The sequence below is a fragment of the Labeo rohita genome, chromosome 16 (genome assembly GCF_022985175.1).
Source record: "Labeo rohita strain BAU-BD-2019 chromosome 16, IGBB_LRoh.1.0, whole genome shotgun sequence".
Taxonomy (NCBI): Eukaryota; Metazoa; Chordata; class Actinopteri; order Cypriniformes; family Cyprinidae; genus Labeo; species Labeo rohita.
The window spans coordinates 20,375,211-20,398,407 of record NC_066884.1 but is presented as its reverse complement, the minus strand read 5'-3'; the positions used below and the strand labels follow the sequence as shown (position 1 = coordinate 20,398,407).

Here is a 23,197-nt window from a genome sequence, read left to right as displayed (position 1 = left end):
TTACCATGCAGATGTGCTTGTGTTCATTATGATTATGATTTCATAAGAGATCTTTAACATCCATGAAATCTTTCGGCATCACAAAAATGTTGGTAACACTTCACAAGGTATCATTTGTTAACATTGTGTATTTACTAACATGAACGAATAATGAACATTATGCAATTTATTCATCTTTCTTAATATTTGATGTTTCTTTGTTCATGTTAGTTCACGGTGCATTATGTTAAGAAACAACATGTGATTTTAATAATGCATTAAATGCTGAAATTAACAAAGAATAATAAGTGCTGTAGATGTATTATTCATTCTTAGTTCATGCGAACTAGTTAATGTTAACTAATTACTGTTATTGTAAAGTGTTACCAAAAATTGCATTTATTTATTTATTTTGAAAAGTTCTGTAGGGACACCGATTAGTTCTTCTATGGCATCACTGCAAGAAAAAGAAAGAAAAAGAAAGAAAGAAAGAACAAAAAACTTTTGGAAGCTTTATTTTCAAAAGTGTAGATGTGGTTGGCTTTGTTCACTTAAAAAAAAATGAGTATACTCAACTCATACTTTGAGACTTTTAAAGTACTAAAATACTTTTAAAGTATACTCTAAAAAATGCTTGGTTAAAAACAGCTCAGCACTGGGTGAAATGGACAAACCCAGCGATTGAGTTGTTGTGATGCAACAGTTGGGTTAAATGTTTAACCCAACTGAACTACTGCTTAAAAATTACTATATGTCTAGGTTAAAATGAACCTAAAATAGCTTGCGAAAGTCAGACACATAATTACTGTGGGCATCAGCAATAATCAAAAGGTGAACATTTATAAATACGCAATTTAAAAAAAGGTTTATTATTTAATTATTATTTATTCAACTTATTAATAAATGTTCATTTCCAAACTAGGTTCAATTTCAGCAAGAAATATAGTTATTTTTAAGCAATAGTTGAGATAGATAAAACTACCCAGAAGGTTCCAACCGCTGGGTCAAAACAACCAAATCGCTGGTTTGTCCATATTTCACCCAGCGCTGGGTTGTTTTTAACCCTGCATTTATTTAGAAAGGTCTATTTCATTGTTGGCTGTGTAGACATAAGTTCTTAAACTCTCTGAAAAAAGGCCAAAATGAACATCTGGCTTTGAAGAAAAGGGAATTAAAACACAGTTCAAAGGCAGGAGATTATCGTGAATAGCCATTCAGATGATCATGAGAGCCACACCTAACATACCCATTTAAGAGGAAGCCTGGGATTAAAAATGAATCATGTTTTAAATGACGTGTGTTTGAAACTGTAGCCTTTGGCTCTCTGTTGGTACCGTGCCGAATTTGAGCAGAAGCCTGCAATACAACACAAGCACATCTGCACGGTAATCTGAACAAAACCTGCCAAACATTTCAAATTTGATGGGGGAGAGAGAAAAAGATCAGTGAGAAGAGAGAGATCAAAGCAGGAAGAGTGTGGAAGAGAGAAGCGAGAGAGATTGGAGGGGGAGGACTGTTGGGAGAGAAGAAAGATGATGAAACACTTTTTGCAGAGTAATATTTTCAACAAAACCATACCATTCATCCACATATATCAGTCATCAGAATCCAAACAAATGTTTCTCTCTCTTTCGTTCTCGGAGAGCCTGCCCTCACCGCACGGCCTTCATTCCACCGCTGCCGGCAAGACTCTCTCGTTCATCCATCTTTTCCAAAGTGCTCTCCTTCCCTTCTTCTCCTTCGCTCCCTCCCTCCATCTCGCACTCTCCCTCAGCGCGCACTAAACAAATAACGATTGTATTTATCTCTATCATTCTCTCCATTTTCCTTTCCTCTCTCTTGTTTTCTTGCTCCCTCGTTCAATATTTCATGTGGATGAGAGCGTATCTATTCTAAGCTTGCTCTCCGCCGCCTCCCCTTCCTCCCCAGTCGTTTAAAAAAATCCTTTTTCTCTCCACATCATTCTTTCTGTCTCCCTCCTTTCCCTCCATTTCTATAAATCTTTCTCTCCCCCACTTCATCCCTGATGTTCTGTGTCCCATTTTTGCTCTCCCTCTCCCTCTTTCCGTGACTGGACAATGTCCACTTCATTTATACAAAGAGGTTCTTAGCCAGCATGCCGTCTCTTTTTTTCCATTGTTTGGCAAACAACACACACGCATATGCGCACGCACAGGCTTTTTCTGTTTTTCCACCTCTTTTATTGTTATACTCGCTTCTTCTTCTTCTCTTTGCCGTTCTTACTAATATCTCTCCGCCTGCTTCTTGATCTTCTTCTCGTCTCTGTCTTTCTCTCTTACTTTCTCTCATGTGCGCTCTATCTATGTCAGTGTTGTTTTAGGCACAGCAGTGGAAGGTAAACAGTGAGATTGAAAATTCATGTCAGACAGATGAGTGAGAGGAAGGGAGAGTGTAAGAGCGAAGGAGGAAAGGAGAGTGACAGAAAGAGAGAGAGAAAGAGCATGTGTAGAGGGACACTTTGGCTTCTTAATTTTTGAAACAAAGAAGCTCTCAGATATAATCGGTTCCTGCAAAGCTAAAAATTGTGAAAGTAATATTGCGGGTTAAATGCTAACTTGAGTTCTATGGAGAAGCTGTGTGGCATGCTGTTGATTACAACAGGTGACGAACTTATTTCTTTGGAATAAAAATGAGAGAAAAAAAAGATTAAATTAACTGAAATAAGTTCAAATATGGAAAAAGAAAAAATGAATGAAAGAAAGAATGGAAAACACATTACAGTAATGCACTTACAATAGAAGCAGCAAAGTGTTCCAAAGAGCTTAAAAGCAGAAATGTGAAGCTTGACATTTGGTAAGCACTTACATGAATTCTTCAGTTAAAAAGGTTTGTTATTGTAGCTTTGGAATAATAATAATGTGCTAAAAATAATACCTTTCATATGTAAAATGCGGCTCATATGCTTTTGAATGTTTATTTGGAATGTAATACTTTTCGTATAGGTAAATGAATGTCATGCATTTTTGTGTTTTGTTTCATTACAACTCTTTCAATATCACTTACTGGTGTCCTGTCGCCCTGTCACAAATACCAAGCAAAAGTAACCAGGTTACTTTTAGTAGGTTAGTTCAATTATCGGGTATAATAGACAAGATCAAAGGATTAAATTTACTTACCCCGTGTCATCCAATATAATCATGTCTTTCTTTCTTCAGTTGAAAAGAAATTAAGATTTTTGAGGAAAACATTTCAGGATTTTTCTCCATATAGTAGACTTCAATGGGGATCAGCAGGTTGAAGGTCCAAATTGGATTTTCACTGCAGCTACAAAAAGCTCTACATGATCCCAGCTGAGGAATAAGGGTCTTATCTAGCAAAACGATTGGCCATTTTCTACAAAAAAATAGTTTTTTTTTTAACCGCAAATGCTAGTCTTGGACTAGTTCTGTGATGCGCATCTTCGACTTAACGCATTTTGTACACTGTAAAAAATGACTGAAGTTTAATGTTAAAAGACTATAAAAATGTTACAGAAAAATGTGTTAAATTGTTAACAATAAGTTCCCCTACTATATACGGTGAAAAAATATATTGGACATTGCATGTAATTTTACGGTAGTCTACTGTTTTTGGACGTGGGAAAAAGAACGTAAAATTTACAGTGAATAACTGTAAATTGACATTCCCAAAATTTCCTGTGTTACATTTTTTACATTTTTTTTTTTTTTTTTTTTTTTAAATAACTTGCTTCTTCGCTTTTTCTTAGATTAGATTAGATTTTTCAACAATCTAATGTTGTTAAATTAATGTTTATTGCATTAGTTCAGTTTTACCATGTGTGTTACCATGATGGTGTTTAGTGTTTGTGTGAATGACACTGTGCACCTTTTATATATGTTAATATTTAAAAGCTGCTTGTGATGGGCTTTGGTTCATCATGTGACTTTCTCATCACCACCTGCTTTTGGTGGTTATCAGTGTATTACAAAAGTATAAAACAGATTTTAGTACTTCAGTAGGTTGGTACATTATATCAGTTAATAAAATTACGTAAAACGTAAAAAATCTAAAACATTGCTACTGTATTTTAACAATAAAATACTGGCAACTGCAGCTGCTGTTTTTTTAACGTAAATGATGGTTTTTTAAGTGTAATCACATTGGAAAGGTCACACATAGTTAGTTCTTTGTCTGTGTACTTCGGTTCAAAAAGGTAGGGTAGGGTGAAAAATTCCATCTCGTTTTCTCCTCCAACTTTAAATTCATTCGACATTGTTGTTTTACTTTTTTTGCATGTTCGCTTTGAAAACACTGGGTCGGTACTTCCACCTATAACGCGTGACCTTTCCAAAGTGATTATGTAATATGTGAAGTCAAGCTTGTGCAAGACGAGCATTTGTGGTTAAAAAGTATATACATTTTTTTTTTTTTTGTTAGAAAATGACTATTTTTTCATGTGTAGAGCCCTTGAAGCTGCACTGAAACTGCAGTTTGAAACCTTCAACCCGTTGATTCACATTAAAGTCGACTATGAAGATAAATCCTGGAATGTTTTCCTCAAGTACTAATAAACAGCTAATATGCTAGTAATGTATACTAATAAGCTAGTGATAGTGAGAACTGGTCCTTAAAGTGTTAACATGCACTGTAAAAAACAATTTGTTGAGTCAACTTAAAATTATTTGTTACCTAGCTACCTTTAAAATGTTAAGTTCAGTCAACTCAAAAAAGTTTAGTCAAATTAAAATGTTTAGTTGTGCTAAGTGACAACTTATATATTTGAGTTGCTTCAACTTAAAATTTTTAGGCAGCTTTTAAGTTTAACAAACCAAATTTTTAGTTTAGTCAACTCAAAAATCTAAGTTGTGACTTAGTACAACTTTTATTTCAAGCTGACTAAACTCATTTGAGTTGACTGAACATATTTAGGCAGCAGGGTAACAAATTATTTTAAGTTGACTCAACAAACTGTTTTTTTTACAGTGTATTTTTTAATTTATTGCATAGTATATATTCACAGTGCTGCACACTTGCTATTTAATTTTATATTGCTAATTGCTAACTGTTTTATATTGATTTCAAGCTGATTATTTTCTGTTGTAGCTGACCACAGTTGTATTTTATCTGGAATTTTCTTAAATAGCCATTTTACATGTGGTAGATTCCCATGGTGTGATGTTTTAAATGAGATTTGGGAACTTGGGTAAGTGCAGCAAATATAAATCAACATTGTTATACAACAGTCTACAGAGCCTATTCCAGTCTGCCCCGATGTCTTCAGCGTGACGGTGATGGCACGTCCCCTCCCAGTCACGGGGAGAGGACTTCCGTGTCATAAGGTCAGCCGTTCAGCCCAATGTGTTTGTGTTTTAGTTGGGTAGTTTATATCTGAAAGCAAATCAAAGTTGGGCAAGAGCTGAATGTACTATTAGATTGAAGGCTATGAGTGTGTGGAGATTGGATTTGAGAGTGAGAACCGGCCATGTGACAGATAGAGCTGAGCAGGAACTCCCTGAGCTAAATGTCATAAGGGCCACGGTGTCACGGGGCCTGAAAATGATACACTACCATTTTTCATCATCTGCTCCTGAGACAGAGAGACACAATTGAATTGGGAGGCAGTATTGCAAATGAAAGATGTTTTATGAAAACTGACAATAGCCCGTCATGGTTATATAAAATGGTTTGAATCGTCGTAAATAAAGAAATGAAAAAAGGATGGAATAGAAAGGATATGTAAATCTCTCACTCTAGGGGGAGCGCACAACTGACTTGCTTGAATATTACAATTTAGGAGCTATTTATGATTGCAAATTTCAAACTCAATTTGCAACATACTTAAAATACATGGAATCTTTGTGTGTGAAGGGGATGTTGAAGAGGGAATATTTTCCTCTAGACTTACCGCACCAATTTACATTTTTTGCACGAGTCCCAAAACTTGTGTGCTGCTGACAGGGCGAAAGAACGACGAGTGAAATATTTCGGTGCTGCCATAGAAACTCTGCCGAAGAGAAAGATGGCAGGCCGATGAGAGTGAGGCACACAAAGAGGTGACAGAGGTAGATCACGAGAGAGTGAGCGAACAAAAGGAGGACAGAAATAGACTTCGAAAGAGTCAATGTAGCTTGACACAATGGGTGTAGGGTGAAGACAGGAGGAGCTGGCAAATGTGTATGTGTGTGGAGGGTGGAGGAAGGGGAGGGGGTGGCGCTGTGCTTTACAAATGGGCAAGGGGGGAAAGACAGGTGAGAAGTAGTAAAAAACAAAAAGAGGGAAAAGACAAAAAGACAGAGGGATTCCCCAATGACACCTAATCTCTTCCTCTCTTTCTCACTGTCCTCTCTCCCTCTATTCCCTCCTTTTCTCCCAATAAATCATTTTGACTTCTCCTTAACCAACTCATTCCCAGCAGACGGGAGGCAAACTGCAACTATCCCTCCTATGCAACTCTCTCCTTCCTCTCGCTTACTCACTTTTTCTCATTCCTGAAAAAAAAAGAAACCCTAAAAAACCAAAAACTATCACCGCTATCACCAAGGCAACGTGTCTTAGGGCATCATGACATCGACCCTCATGTAATAAATATTACATAGCACTTTTCCTCTAACTATCTACAACTATTTCTGTATCAGTGCATTATCTATTCACCTGTACTTCTATAGATACATCCTAGAAAGACAGACAGGTGGATAGATAGATAGATGATAGATAGGTAGATGATAGATAGATAGATAGATAGATAGGTAGGTAGATAATAGATAGATAGATAGATAGATAGATAGATAGCATTGGCAGGTCTACATATAATACAAAACCAGCCCGATTGATACTCAAAACTAGCTTAATCACAACCAAAATCTGGGGCCACATTCTGAGGCATCAAAACTTCAGTCCAGCTTGGTTAAAATCAAATTCCACGGCAGCAGTATAACATTAGCCCAATTTTGTAGGAAAACCATGGACTTTGCAACACTGTTGGATAGATAGATAGATAGATAGATAGATAGATAGATAGATAGATAGATAGGGTTGCCAGGTCTGCATAACAAAACCAGCCCAATTGGTACTCAAAACTAGCCCAATCGGAATCAAAGTGACATTCTGGGGCATCAAAATTTCTACCCAGGGTGTTCCAGCTTGGTTGAAATTGTGTTCCAGCAACCCACGGCAGCAGTATAAAATTAGCCCAATTTTGTAGGATAACCGTGGACCTGGCAACACTGTTAGATAGATAGATAGGGTTGCCAGGTCTGCATAACAAAACCAGCCCAATTGGTACTCAAAGCTAGCCCAATCAAAATCAAAATCACATTCTGGGGCATCAAAACTTCTACCCAGGGTGTTCCAGCTTGGTTGAAATCGCATTCCGGCAACCTGCAGCAGCAGTATAAAATTAGCCCAATTTTGTGGGAAAACCATGGACTTGGTAACACTGTTAGATAGATAGATAGATAGATAGATAGATAGACAGATAGATAGGGTTGCCAGGTTTGCATAACAAAACCAGCCCAATTGGTACTCAAAACTAGCCCAATCAAAATCACATTCTGGGGCATCAAAACTTCAAGGATGTTACAGCTTGGTTGAAATCGCGTTCCGGCAACCCGCGGCAGCAGTATAAAATTAGCCCAATTTTGTGGGAAAACCATGGACTTGGCAACACTGTTAGATAGATAGATAGATAGATAGATAGATAGATAGGGTTGCCAGGTCTGCATAACAAAACCAGCCCAATTGGTACTCAAAGCTAGCCCAATCAAAATCAAAATCACATTCTGGGGCATCAAAACTTCTACCCAGGGTGTTCCAGCTTGGTTGAAATCGCATTCTGGCAACCTGCGGCAGCAGTATAAAATTAGCCCACTTTTGTGGGAAAACCATGGACTTGGTAACACTGTTAGATAGATAGATAGATAGATAGATAGATAGATAGATAGATAGATAGATAGGGTTGCCAGGTTTGCATAACAAAACCAGCCCAATTGGTACTCAAAACTATCCCAATCAAAATCACATTCTGGGGCATCAAAACTTCCAGGATGTTCCAGCTTGGTTGAAATCGCGTTCCGGCAACCCGCGGCAACAGTATAAAATTAGCCCAATTTTGTGGGAAAACCATGGACTTGGCCACACTGAGATAGATAGATAGTTTGACTGACAGATAGATAGATAGATAGATAGATGGATAAATAGGGTTGCCAAGTCTACATATCAAAACCAGCCCATCTGGTACTTAAAGCTAGCCCAATCACAACCAAAAACAAAATCGCATTCTAGGGCATTCAAAACTTCTATCCAGTGTGTTCCAGCTTGGTTAAAATCACGTTCTGGCAACCCGCAGCACCAGTATAAAAGTAATTTTGTGGGAAAACCATAGACTTGGCAACACTGAGATAGATAGATATATAGATAGATAGATATTTCAAATTCATGTGATTTTAACATAAGACACACCCACATACAGGAGTATGAGAGACTGATTACTATCATGTGAACATTAACATCAGTTCAGCATCCTTTATATCTGGATGAGCAGACCCCATGAGTGAAGGACAGAGATGGAGATGAGCCAATCCATCAATCCATTCACCCTCCTAAGAGGATTTCCCATAATTATTCCATATTAAAAAAGACTTACACTGTCTGGAGAGAGAGAGCGAGAGACCGAGAGAGAGAGAGAGAGAGAGAGACTAAAAGAGAGAGCAGGTGTGGATAGAAGTCTGGAGGTTTGCGTATAATAGGATACATAGCCCTGCTCTCTGACAGACAGTAAGAGGATTGTACTGGTAGGTAATTAAAACTGCCCTTGGAACAGTCCCCGTCGTAATTGTTTAGTGATATAAAATAAAGTTTTTCTCGTCCGTCGTGAGTGCATCTGTCTGAAAGCATCTCTGAAAGACTGAGAGCAGGAGCCAACGGACACGCGCTTTTGTCCTGGGCAGGAGGCGGAGCTGGTGACTGAACGAGCACAGCCTACCAAACAGCGAGCGCTGGTGTGTGTGTGTGTGTGTATGTATGTGTGTGTGTGAGAGTGAGTGAGTGTGAGAGAGAGAGCAGAGCGGTGGATATGGCCAAAGAGAGCGAATAAAACTCGCTCGAGCACTTGTTCGTCACACAATTGTAAGTGTGAAACATCCCGGGATTCTCCACGCGCATCCTACCAGATACGATCTCACGAGCGGCATCAACAAAAGAGAGTATTAGTTTTACAATCACGGAGCCTCGTTATCTCCCGAGTTTCTCCAACGCTACGGGAGGACACGCTTCTCTGTTCCCGCATTTAAACTCCCAACATCCAGCTGCCTGCATCCGCTTCTGCTCCGTCCGCGGAGATCCATCAGCGCGCAAACAGCGGTGGTCTCATATCGGACTACTGGATTCGGGTTGACGCCATGGGGACAGAGGGAGGGGGTCTTCGCCATGGATTCTGACTTTTTAAACACTTAAACCCATAAACCCATAGATTGCGAAACCCCGTGTTTAAGTAGTTGAACGAGCTGCGCTTTAGGTCGCATCTCTTCCTGCCCTTCTTCACCGAACGGGATGGTTCCAGCGCAGCGTCGTGTAGGGTGAGAAGATCTTGCAAGACTGGGAAGAAAAGCGAGAGATCGAGGGATTATGGCACTCTTCGCGCTCTGTCTTTTTATTCTGACGCTCACCTGCACGAACTTTGACCTGGTGACTGCTGCCAGACACGCGGTGCACTGGAACAGTTCAAACATACTGTAAGTAGCTTTTCTAATCATAGTCATTTTCCACTAATAAGGCATAATTTATTAAAAGAGATTTAAAGATATTTCAAAAAATAGGTAACCCAGCTTTAAAATGTTTTTCAGCAGGGAGAGTACAATGTAAAAAATGGCGCATGTAATTAAGTCATTTTAAACCATCTTAGATCGGGATTCCCTAATGGGGCAGGTGCACCAGTAGACCAGGACAGAAGCTTTTTGAGATGTGTCATGTTTGTGTGTATTGTGAGTGTTTGTGCATCTTTCTGTAGGACTGTAATCAATACAAGTGTTTGTAGGCATTTAAATAAAAATGATACATTTCGTAGATCTCTTAATCTTGAAAACAACCACATGGTTAGGCAGATGTTTGCTGAATATTAGTGCAACCATATATCTCATCTGAGGTCTTTCTGTTACTTAGTTTAGTAAAACTCAAATCAAACAAAGCAGAGCTTTATGCCTCAATCCCCAATGTCAAAGTCGACCAAAAACTTCTGTCCAAATATGAGTCTTGTACATTTTCATATCTGCACTATGTTGTAGAAATTTGGTCAGGATTGTGCTTTTGTCCTCACAGAACCCCTCTCTCTCTCCTTGTGTGTCTGTTTCCATCACTTCTCCGTTCTCTCGCACTCCTGCATGTTTCTCTCAGGGAGTCTCCGTCTGTTTCTCCCCTCTGCTTTTTCGTTCTCCTCCCTCTTTCAGCATCATACATGGAGCCCAGTCTAGTCCCCTGTTTCTTTTCATTCCATCTGCTGTAATTAGCAGCACTTTTTCAAAATGACCTCAATATGCCTGTATTGTGACACCGTTCAATCTCAGCATCTCTCACTGTCACACACACACACGTTCTCTCTTTCTCTCACACACATACACACTTCATTTTTTGACTTCGTCTTAGAATGGATGAGGTGGTTAGGTGACGGTTAGGTACGTCAGCACTGACTGAACGGTAAATTAGAGTCGGGAAATAGATGAGTGTGCTGGTGTATCAGGCTGTGATCTGGCTCTACTGGTTGTAAAACCTATGAAATAATGCAGGAATTGACCTAGTTTACAGGTACTGTTCACACTAATAAGTAGCTTGGGGCGGAATACAAATTTGGCCTAAATCAAAATCAAATTAAACGCATGCACCAGAAGCAGCCCACCTGCCTGAAAGCCTCTTATTTATTGGTACTCCTATCTCAATCTCAATCTCAATCACTCACGTACTCTTCGCACACTTTACAAAGGTTATCTGTGATTATTTGGAAATCTGGAGCTTGTTTTTAAGCTGATACATGGTACGATATTTACAGCGTTTTGACACCCCCTAGATATATTCATTTTGCCCCTTTTTGAGTTTCACCCCATGCAGTTTGCATAACCCACTTTTCATACAAATACAATAATTTATATTTTACTCATAAGGCTAAATGTCAATCATACTTGGCGCCGTGTTCAAAATGGACGCGTGACTACAAATTTCAGAACTCACACATCCCCCAGAAATTAATTAAATTTATCCCAGTACAGCCATGCAAATGCAAAAATGTACGGTTTGAAAAGCGATAAAGATGATCATTTTGCCATGCAATAATGGTTCTCAACAAAGTGGGCCGGGACCCACTAGGGGTCCTCAGCAAACTTCCAAGAGGGCTGAAGGATGACTCAAAATTATTCAAATTAATATATGTGACCCTGGACCACAAAGCCAGTCATAAGGGTCCATTTTCTGACGTCGAGATTCAAACTGTTTAAAAGCTGAATAAATATGCTTTTCATTGATGTATGGTTTGTTAAGATACAACGATTTGAAAATCTGGAATCTGAGGGTGCAAAAAAATCTAATAAATTGAGAAGATCGCCTTTAAAGTTGTTCAGATGAAATTCTTAGCAATGCATATTACTAATCAAAAATTAAATATTGATTTTTGATTAGTTACGGTAGGAAATGTACAAAATATCTTCGTGAAACATGATCTTCATTTAATATTTACTAATGATTTTTGGCATAAAAGAAAAATCGATAATTTTGACCCATACAATGTATTGTTGGATAATGCTAGAAATATACCCGTGCTATTTACGACTGATTTGTGGTCCACGGTCACAAATATCTTTGTCATTATTATACCATAAATACCGCAGGAAATGTCTTACCTTAAATAGACAGGTTGTTGAAAAATCGTGTTGGAGAAAGTCAAAAAGGTTGAAAACCACTGCCGTACGATGAGAAATTTCCAAAAATGTGTCTTTGTGGCCAAATCATTAACGTTGATTATGGAAAAACTAAATTTACAGACTTTATTAGGATGTTTTGCGCTGTATTCTGAGGAAAAATTATGGTAAAGTATCTAAATACTACAGTTTTGTTAGAATAAACCAACAAGCAAAGGCCGTTTTGCACTCGCCGGTTGCGCGTGGGCCTGCTTACGCCTTAGGTGTTTAACGCTACAGGATTATATCTGCGCCGCCATGTGCTTTTCCATTCACACCAGAGTACTCACTGTGCAGAGAAATGGAAAGTGCTTCTTCCGCCTAGTTTCAGCATACTGAGAAAGCTGCCTAACTGCATTAGCATCGGTAGCAGCACGGGGCGGATATGCTACGTGATAAAACCAAATTAAACTGGCTTATTTTCATGGATTAAGTTTAATAAGCCTTCTACAGCAAAAGCCATTACACACTTTCGGCCTACCACCGCACAGTAGAAAGTATGGACATTAACCCCATTTTACTACGAGCTGCAGTGTTCCCCATTATTTCTACAAGATGTTTTTCAGGAAGTGTGTACTTTGTTTTGGCAAAAAAGTGTGTGGGGAAATTAGCCTGTGAGCTAGCATTATCTGTGTGTGTATGTGTGTAGACTTCCCTCTCTCTCCATAACTGCTCTGCAACACTGATGACACCCTGTTACCTCAGCTTGGCCTAGTTATAGAGCACAGAGGAAGAGAGAGAGCTGATATTTAAGCATTGTATTGCTGAATGTCGCTCTGTGTTCTTGCCCTATACGCTTATTCTCAGTGGTCGGAGTCTAAATGTAGCACAGCATGCTAATAGCGCTAATAGTCGTGGTCAGTGTGCTGAATTTAGGTCTACAGCCAAAGCTGCACAGTCACTCTGTCTCCCCTCTCCGTGGACCAGCCCGAACAAGCTAGTATTCTCTTGGTAGTGTTTTGACTCGGGGGTGTGATACGGCACGCGTGTGTGTGAGTGTTCTACAACTAAACGTCTTTGTTTCGAGCAGAGCACGTTTGGTGTAAACAGTAAGAGAGGCGCCTTTGGCTATGAGGTAAAAAACGAAAACAAAGCAACCAGACCACTGCCTCCTCATTCATCTTCTAAGAGAGTTATAGCTGAGTGTACCTTCAGCTCGCACACATACACACACTGACAATTACTGAGCGTGGGGTGGGCAGTGATCCTAACGGCCCTACACTCGCGCTCCAGTGATGCGCATCCCGGAAAAAATACAGAAGCCTCTCAGACGCATAATTGAGAAACAGGGTTGAATAAATACATATGAACCAGCGGTTTTCTTGGGCGAACAAACATGTATGCTGACGGAAGGATAGATTCTGTTTTCACGTTCTCAGTGAATGCTTCATTACAGTCACGTGAGGGAACTCTGTGGTATGTAATGGGGAGAAAAACACTGTAAACACATGTTTAATGTTAGTGGAGGTGAAGTGAGTGTGGACTCCAGGGGGAACAGCTCTGCTCTGTTAAAGCACAATTACAGAACGAGAGTGGAAAACTCAAACTACTGTAGAAATACTCTGCTGAAAAGTGTTAGAACTACAAATCAGTGTTGGGTTAGACTGTGGGGCCTATACAATTTTGTTTCTGTGGTAATATCAGACTTAACTGGTGTTAAAACGACTTCAGCTGAATCGACCTTAGCGCATTAGTCTTCATGAATGACATTTAAAGGATTAGTTCACTGCAGAATTGAAATTTCATGATAATTTACTCACCCCTTTGTCATCCGAGATGTTCATGTCTTTCTTTTTTTCAGTTGAAAAGAAAAGGTTTTTGAGGAAAAAAATCCAGGATTTTTCTCCATATAGTGTTCTTTTAATGGGGATCCAATTGGTATCCCATCCCTCTGTATGGAGAAAAATCCTGGAAAGTTCTCCTCAAAAACCTTACTTTCTTTTCGACTGAAGAAAGTCAGTCATGAACATCTTGGATGACGTGGGGGTAAGTAAATTACAAGGAAATTTTAATTCAGGAGTGAACTATTTTCTTTAAAGGTTTATTCAGTTATGTACAGTTGATGTTAAAAGCTTACATCCCCCCTTTCAGAATCATTAAAAATGTTAGAGAGATCATACAAAATGCATCTTATTGTTTATTTAGTACTGACCTGAAAAAGATCTTTCACATAAAAGATGTTTACATATACTCCACAAAAGAAAATAATAGTTGAATTTATAAAAATTACCCCATTCAAAAGTGATTCTTAATACTGTGTTGTTACCTGAATGATCCACAGTGTTTTTTTGTTTAGTTATAGTTGTCCATGAGTCCCTTGTTTGTCCTGAACAGTTAATCTGCCTGCTGTTCTTCAGAAAAATTCTTCAGGTCCCACAAATGATTTGGTTTTCCAGCATTTTTGTGTATTTGAATCTTTTCCAACAATGACTGTATGATTTTGAGATCCACCTTTTCACACTGAGGACAACTGAGGGACTCATATGCAACTATTACAGAAGGTTCAAATGCTCGCTGATGCTCTAGAAGGAAAAAACACGCATTTAGAGCTGGGGGTGAAAACTTTTGAACAGAATGGAGATGTGTAAATTTTTTTTTATTTTGCAGAAATATCATTTTTTTTTTTCATTTAGTACTCCCCTTCAGAGGCTACAGAAGATAGTTACTTGTTTCCTAGAAGATAAAATAAGTTAAATTTACCCTGATCTTCAAATTCAAAAAGTTTTCACCCCCCGGTTCTTAATGCGTCGTGTTTCCTTCTGGAGCATCAGTGAGTGTTTGAACCTTCTGTAATAGTTGCATATGAATCCCTAAGTTGTCCTCAGTGTGAAAAGATCTCAAAATCATACAGTCATTGTTGGAAAGGGTTCAAATACACAAAAATGCCACAAAACCAAAGAATTCGTGAGAATTCCTGAAGGATTTTTCTGAAGAACAGCAGACAGTTTATCACTAAACAAAAAACACAGCTGTGGATCATTCAGGTAACAACATAGTATTTAGAATCAAGGGAATTTTTCTGTATTTTATGTCAAATATCTTATTCAAGTCAGTATTAAATAAACAATAATGTGCATTTTGTATGATCCCTCTTATTTTTGTAAAATAATTTAACATTTTTAATGATTCTGAAAGGGGGATGCAAATATTTGACTGTCTTTGCTCAACTGTACCTGCAAGTTTTTCCTTTTTGCAGTACTTTACAGGAATTATGTAAGATCTAGTTTGTGAATTGCACAGTAAATTTGGTTTCAGTTGGGGACGGGGGTTGTGTAGGGGCTGACATTTTAAAAAGAATTTCTATTTAATTTTTAGGGCACGATCTGACATGCCTCGATGACCACAATCCAAATGATCTCTTGGCACCTCATAAAGACTTGGTGCCTTCAGTTGCTCTTTAGCTAGCATTAGCATCAGTGTTCATGTACTATAACTACTGATATCACAGTGGTAGTATAGATGCTACACTGCCCTTGGAGTTTTATGTAAATTAGACTGATACTAAGCAGTACTAAGATTTTTATTTTTTTGGTCACCAGATCTTTCCACCATATGTATGCCGTAACAAACTCGACATTTTTGTGTTTCTCTTCAGACTGTTTTTGCTTCTTTGGCGTTCAGGTACTGATTCTCCCATTGTCTCTGCAGGTAAAGTACAATAATAAGTGCTCATCTAATTTTCATATTTCACACAAACATCACTACGCTATAGTAAAATGAGTGCAAAGAGAATTCTCTCAGATGTTTAGTGAAACACAGCAGGTCATATAATTTCTATATTGACTACACATAATTAAAACACTTTTTATAGAAAACAATTATGATACAGTGTTTCTCAGATGATTCTTCACAAAAACACAATTTATTTTTTAATGTATAAAACTTTTTAATTAGCACCAAATTACAGAAACCTTTAGGGTTTCCATGGTGTCTTGTTTCTATACAAATATAGAAAGTGATTATGACATTATTTATGTTTTGTCAGTGTTCCATCAAATAATGATCTTAATAGAAAGTACTCGAGCAAACAACTGTTTCTATGGTTACCACTTCAGGGCAGGCAAACATGATTTTTGTTTATGAGCATCTATTTAGGATACTGCCAGGTGAAATTCATGGTCTGACTAGTGTGTAAACTTTTGACATCCTGAAATGTTTAAAAAATCTTGTTTAAGCATATGTACAAGGAACATATGCATTTCACTTTAGGTTTTGCTTCCTTCAGGGTTCACGTGGGGTCAGACCCCTTAAATGTTTCAGAAATTGCACACTTTGTAAGACGGTAATAATGGCACTGATTTAAGTGATAAAAGATTTATGTTGCTTAAAGGCGAACTCCATTTCCAGAACAACAATTTACTAATAATTTACTCGCCCCCTTGTCATCCAAAATATTCATGTCTTTTTTTTCTTCAGTCGTAAAGAAATGATGTTTTTTGAATAAATTTTTTTTAGCATTTTTCTTGGCTTCAAATGCAGCTTCAAACGATCCCAAATGCGGTTGTAAACGATCCCAGCTGAGGACGAAGGGTCTTATCTAGTGTAACGATTGGTTATTTTAATAAAAATAATGCGATTTATATACTTTTTAATGCCAAACGCTCATCTTGTCTTTCTCTGCCTGGACTGCTTTTGTTCCGGTTCATGACAGTTAGGGTATGTCGAAAAACTCCCATCTCATGTTCTCCCTCAACTTCGAAATCGCCCTATATCGCTGTTTTACCATTTTTGTTGAGGGTGTTTGATCTTCTTTGCCTGTTCACTTTGCAATGACTGGGTCGGTACTTCTGCAGTAATGTAGGATGATTTTTAAATGATGTGATTGTTTACAACCGCATTTGAGATCGCTTGAAGCCACATTTAAACTGCCTTTTGGATGTTCAAAATTGGGGCACCATAGCAGTCCATTATATGGAGAAAAATGCAGAAATGTTTTCCTTAAAAAACATAATTTATTTACGACTGAAGAAAGAAAGTCATGAACATCTTGGTGAGTACATTATATGTGAATCTTTGTTTTGGAAGTGGACTTCTCCTTTAAGTTCCTGGATCACTGCTGTTGGATCAATGTTCAGCTGGGAAAAAAAATGGCAACGGGGTCTTGTTTACACTGTGCTAAACACAGTGTTTTCCCCATTCTTTTTAGTTAGACTGTTAGTTACAGTCAATTTTGACCTTATGAGGTTATGTCACCTCCTATGCATGAAAGTTTCATGAGCTTGCGTGCTCACTTTGATGACTTCTACTTAAGATTTAATGAATCAAAGTTTCATCCTTTAATTTATAATACAGAGCGACTGTTTACACTATAGTATAAATAGCATCTGAATACTATTATTGCAAAGAAAATAATGGTATTTTTACATAGTGTAAATCCAATATATTCCTATTTGCACTTAGTGTAAATAGCATATCGCTAAAAATACAGCTATTTTTACTTAGTGTAAATAGTAGCTGCCTTTGAAAGATGAGAGATTGAAAAACAAGCTAAAACGGCATGCTTGCGATTGCGATTTTATGTCACATTCGCTGTTGTTCATACTATTGGGTAGTTTTATGTGTAGTGCAGATGGTACGTTATTTTAAAACGTCACAGAGCATTAGAGTTATAGCACCATTCGAACATTTCAAGTCAGAACTGTGGTGACACGTACAAAACCAACGTCACATAAAACGTAGCATATGTACGTTCATCTGTTTCGGGAAAAAAAACTAGTACTCTTTTAGCGCCACTCAATGGACATTTCACATCGAAAATGTCACGAAATGTACATGGCGGTAAGTATTTAGCGTCTTGCAAAAACGTTGCCACAGGTATGTTTTCATCATGAGATCAGGTTGGAATGTGCAGATATAAATCTGAATTACAGTATAGCAGATTATTGGATGCACAGGTCATCGCGTAGCTGGTGTGTGAGTGTATTTGTCAGCTTGCAAGAAAGAGCACAGGTGTGGCCAGGTGTTGTGCAGATGGCTCTCACACTTGGTTCAAGTGAGGTGAGCTGGCTTCATGCTGTGTGTAGGTTAAAATCAGTGGGATAAGCAGCTACCTTGCTTCATTCCTGTATTGTCTTTAACAATGCATAAACAAGGGTTTTGATTGGCAGGTGGATGGAAAGACTGAACAGCAAAGCCATAAATCAGATAACAGTCTGAGGTTTGTATATGCAAATTGCTCGGTGCATATTCATGAGTATACGGAGAGATCTATCCAAGTGACAGAGAAGACCTGGTTCTCGTTCATCAACTTTGTGTTATCATTGAGTTGAAGCTGATGTGCGCCTGTGCTTTATGATGTAAGTATCTATGTGAAGAGCAGCAGTCTTAATTAATAACGCCAGTTCAACTGAGGCTGATGAATGAGGCAGTTGTGCATAACCACATCCACTTATCACACCAATCACTTCTGTTTATTTATTCTTCGTCATGGTGAGGGGCTGCAATGAATGCAGGGGATGCCACGCTCTTCCACACTCTTTCTTTTCAATAGCAGTGTCTTTACTTAGTCATTCATAATCACAATGTTTATGCATTTAATTTTATTTTAATACCCGCCTCACCTTCTGTGTCTCAGCCTCCGTTTATTTCATTCATCTCCTTTTTTAATTCTTGTTATGAATACCGTCTCTTTATTTATTTATCATTTCCAAACAGTGTGAGCATGATGGGAGCAGTGATCCCAGCAGTCTCGACACACTGTAATAATTCAATAAATTATTGTTGTGCTTATGAGCTTTTTGTTGTTAGTTTTATCACGTATGGATGAATACACTGATATATATTGTATGACAGATACAGATTGTTGATAATTATGTTTATGTAATGGACCAGTTAATGGTCAGTATTAAAATTCTGTTTAAGGGACAGTTCAACCCAAAATGAAAATTCTGTTATTAATTACTCACCGTCATGTCGTTCCAAACCCGTAAGGCCTTCGTTAATTTTCAGAACACAAATTAAGATATTTTTGATGAAATCCGAGAGCTTTCTGACCCTTCATAGACAGCAACACAACTACGTTCAAGGCCCAGAAAGGTAGTAAGGATATCGATAAAATAGTCCATGTGACATCAGTGGTTCAACCTTAATTTTATGAAGCTACGAGAATAAAACAAACATAACTACTTTCAACAATTTCTTCTCTTCCGTGTCAGTCTTAAATGTAATTTAACGTGGGAAAACACAAAGTATAACATTCTAAAAGTACATTAACAACTGAAAAAGTTAAAATACAAAAACATTGCTAGATTCACAACATTAGTAACTGTGGAAACACGTCAACACAATCTGTAAAAATGATCCATTTTGCTGATTTGTTAAGGGTTGGTGATTTCCCAGCATTAACTAATTGATTTTTTTTTAGTGCAAAGCTAAACAAACAAGGTTGTGTGAGGTACTTTGGTCGAATGCTGGGAAAATGAAAGTCTCGTCACATTGGTGTGACATTTTGAGTTTTCTCAACTTTTCATTTTTGACAGTGCGGCAGTAGGAGGGGGTCTGTTTGGTACTTTGGGGAGGATGTTAATGCAGATGGAAATGATGTGTATTTCGGGCCTCTTCCACTCCCCAATTATTCACTTCAAAAGCAGGCCAGATTTGACACACCTTTCATTACTACAACTCATGATGATGAAACGAACAGCACAGGTTCTCGCCTCACACCGCTGTGTTTTATTATAAACAAATGATTTACATAGAAACACCATCTCTGTGGTCTCGCCATCACTCTTTTTGCAAAATGGCCGCGATTCAGTCTCATCTGAAAGTTGCTGCTTTTCTTAATTTCGTAATTTATGGTTGTTTCTAATCTGTAACGCCTCAAACTTCCTCCAGAGTAGAACAGTGTTCACGTCTGCCCTTTTACAAGGGAAATTTACCTCAGTACACCTTGAAAAAGACTGGTCTCCCAGCCAGACCAAGTTGATATTAAAGGAGAAGTTCACTGTCAGGACAAAAATTTACAGATAATGTACTCACCCCCTTGTTATCCATGTTTGTGTCTTTCTTCAGTCGTAAAGAAATTGTTTCTTGAGGAAAACATTTCAGAATTTTTCTCTTGATATAGTGTACTTCAATGCGCATCCGGCGTAAAACTTGTGCCAAATCGGCTGTGCGGCTCACTCCGCTGTGGCGACCCCTGATAAAGGGGGCGAGCTGAAGGAGAGAGAGAGAAAGTGAACTTCAATGGTGCCCCCAAGTTTGAACTTCCAAAATGTAGTTTAAATGTGGCTTCAAATGGCTCTAAACGATCCCAGCAGAGGAAGAAGGGTCTTATCTAGCGAAACAATCAGACATTTTCAAAACAAATTGACAATTTATATACTTTTTAACCCTTAAATGCTCGTCTTGTCTCGTCTCTGCAATGTGGATGCTTAGTCTGTGTAATCTGGGTCAATACAGTTGGGGTAAGACAAAAAACTCCTGTCCCGTTTTCTTCTTCAACGTCAAAAACGTCCTACATCGCTGTTTTAGCTTTTTTTTTGTAAAGGGCATTTGATAATCTTTGCATGTTCACTTTGTAAACACTGGGTCGATGTAGGACGATTTTGAAGTTGGGGAAGAAAATGAGATGGGAGTATTTCGACATACCCTAACTGTATTGACCGTATTGACCCGAAAAAAACAAAAAAACAGTTCACACAGACTTAGACAAGACAAGCGTTTGAAGTTAAAAAGTATATAAATTGTCAATTTGTTTTGAAAATGACCGATCGTTTTGCTAGATAAGACCCTTCTTCTTAGAGCCATTTGAAGCTGCATTTAAATGCCATTTTTAAAGTTCAAACTTGGGGGCAACATTGAAATCCACTATATGAAGATCATTCCTAAATTTTTTCCTCAAGAAACATGAAGAAAGAAAGACACAAACATCTTGGATCACAAGGGGGTGAGTAAATGGGTAAGTAAATGATCTGTAAATTTTTGTTCTGGAAGTGAACTTCTCCTTTAAAACCGTTTCGTTAGCCAGCCAACTAACAAATCCCAAAACCCCATTAAAACCAGCCAACAATTACCTTAGGAAGCAGAGAAAGACGTTAAATGTGCTTCAAATCACACACACAGACTCAAACGTGCATATACACACTAATGGATGATCTTGTATGGTTGTGTGTGTGGTCCCTCTGAGTGTATGTGTGTGGTCTCTTTATCTCCCTGTGTGTTTGTCCTTTGAACAAGGGGAAGTGAGCAGTGTAAATGTCTGTGATTTGAACAGGAAGAGCCGTGACTCCCGCTCATTTGAATCCAGCCGGCTGATGGAGGTGAATCGTTAAATGGAAGAGTCATCTCGTCTTAATGAATAGAAAAAAAGGGCATTTGGAGCCTTTCACTCTGTCTGTCTCTCTCTCTCTTTCTCCCTGATTCTCCTGTTACTCTGCTAGTTTGAGCTCTGGCACACCGAACAACAGCTATCTTGCACACAGACAGGCTTCAAAGCCTCCAAACACACACACACATATAGTGAAACGCTGCCTGAGACTCGTGTACACGGTGATGTATAGACACATGACAGCAGGTTATATTCTCACTGGTGTGTTCTATAAAATTGGGCGGTTTGGAGGCTTTCTGCCCTCTTTTCACATCAGCACAAGACAACTGGCTCATGTCATCCATTTGAACACACACACACGCGCAGAAGCGCACAAGTAGGAGATCGAGTAGCACTAATCCAGACAGACAAGCTAATTCGGAAAGTATCGTATATGCAAATGTAAACGTGAAGAGGGTGGAAAGCAGAGGCTTTCAAGCAGGTTATAATCACACTTACTGCTGCTTTGTGTTGGTTTAGTGGGACTGTCGGATGATCAGGGTTTTTAGCAGTGGTTAAATGACACTTTCATTTTATTTCTTGTCAGTGTGGCAGAGGTTTAGACCTGCATTAACCGTGCTTAAAGGTGAAGTGTTTTTTTTAAGAAATTGAAAGACTTTCTTGCCGTTTAATATGCAGAGACAGCTAAGTGAGCCATTTGTTGGTTGATTCCCACAAAAAAGCGTAAACACTGCTCTGTGGGGTTTTCAAAACATTGCTCTGTTTGTTTGAGAATCCCGACCAGGCTGGCATAGCAACACTGGCTCAACTGAGTTTGGAGGCGTGGCCATCTGTTTAGCTGACCAATAGCAGATGGAAGAAGTGTTTAGGAAACCAGTTTGGAAACAGTCATTGGCTGAAGAGCAAACTAGTATACTACTGCCTTACCGCAGCTAAATTTAAAATAGTTTTTTCAGGTAAATACATGCAAAATTAAATGGTGATTTAGTTTAATATGTGACCCTGGACCACGAAACCAGCTATAAGGGCCTATTTGTTATTAGTTTGTAGTAGTTTTCCATTGATGTATGGTTTGTTAGGATAGGACAATATTTGGCCGAGATACAACTATTTGAAAATCGGGAATCTGAGGGTGAAAAAAAAATCGAAATACTGAGAAAATCACCTGTAAAATTGTCCAAATTAAGTTCTTAGCAATGTATATTACTAATAAAAAAATAAGTTTTGAGATATTTATGGTAGGAAACGTACAAAATATCTTAATGATACATGATGTTTACTTAATATCCTAATGTTTATTGCCATAAAAGAAAAATCAATAATTTTGACCCATACAATGTATTTTTGGCTATTGCTACAAATATACCCGTGCTGCTTAAGACTGTTTTTGTGGTCCACGGTCACATATTGTTCTGAATCTAATTACAGTATTAGAAGAATATTTTTTTCAGAGTCCGTTAATGTAGAAATAGCTTCTTATGGTTATTTGCTGCCAAGAATGAGTGTGCAACACTAATTCTCATTTAAGAAAATGAAAAAATTCCCAGCTGCTTCCCATGACGCAGTTTTCCCATATTCCCCTTCGCAGTAATTTTTAATGCAGAACTGTGCAGTCTTGTGTGTGTTTACGTGCACGATTCTCTGTATGTGTGTGTGTAGAATGGGGTTTTTAATGGGGATTTTTGGCCATTAAAGCCATCATTAGCCAGGCCACGAGTGTGCCCTGTTCACCATAATCATGAACATAATTAGAGAATTAGCGAGAGTTGGAGAGTGAATGTGTGTGTTGGAGTGCTTGTGTGTGTGCACATCATGGATGTTAATGGAGAGATTTTAAATGGACAAGCTAAATTATGACCTTGTATAATGGCCTTTTTTATCAGCCAATGTCAGACTGTGCTTCAGGAATGGGTCTCTGTGTCACACTGATGAGTATGTGTTTGTGTGTGTGTATGCGTTATTGTGTCTAATTCAAGTATTTTTGCTGCGTATGGCAAGGTTTTTTTAAGGACTGTCAATCGATTGGAATTTTTAATCTAATAATTTGTATAAA

General features: G+C 38.3%; 1 protein-coding gene across 1 annotated transcript in view; it reads left to right on the top strand.

Annotated features, from left to right (window-relative positions):
• Window positions 1-8,948: 8,948 nt before the first annotated feature.
• The window catches only part of efna3b (ephrin-A3b), a 72,851-nt gene continuing 58,602 nt past the window's right edge, over window positions 8,949-23,197 (top strand). The window contains exon 1 of the mRNA XM_051130723.1: window positions 8,949-9,668. Within this exon, the coding sequence (XP_050986680.1) occupies window positions 9,562-9,668 (107 nt within the window). The 5' untranslated portion in view covers window positions 8,949-9,561. The remainder of the gene's footprint in view (window positions 9,669-23,197) is intronic.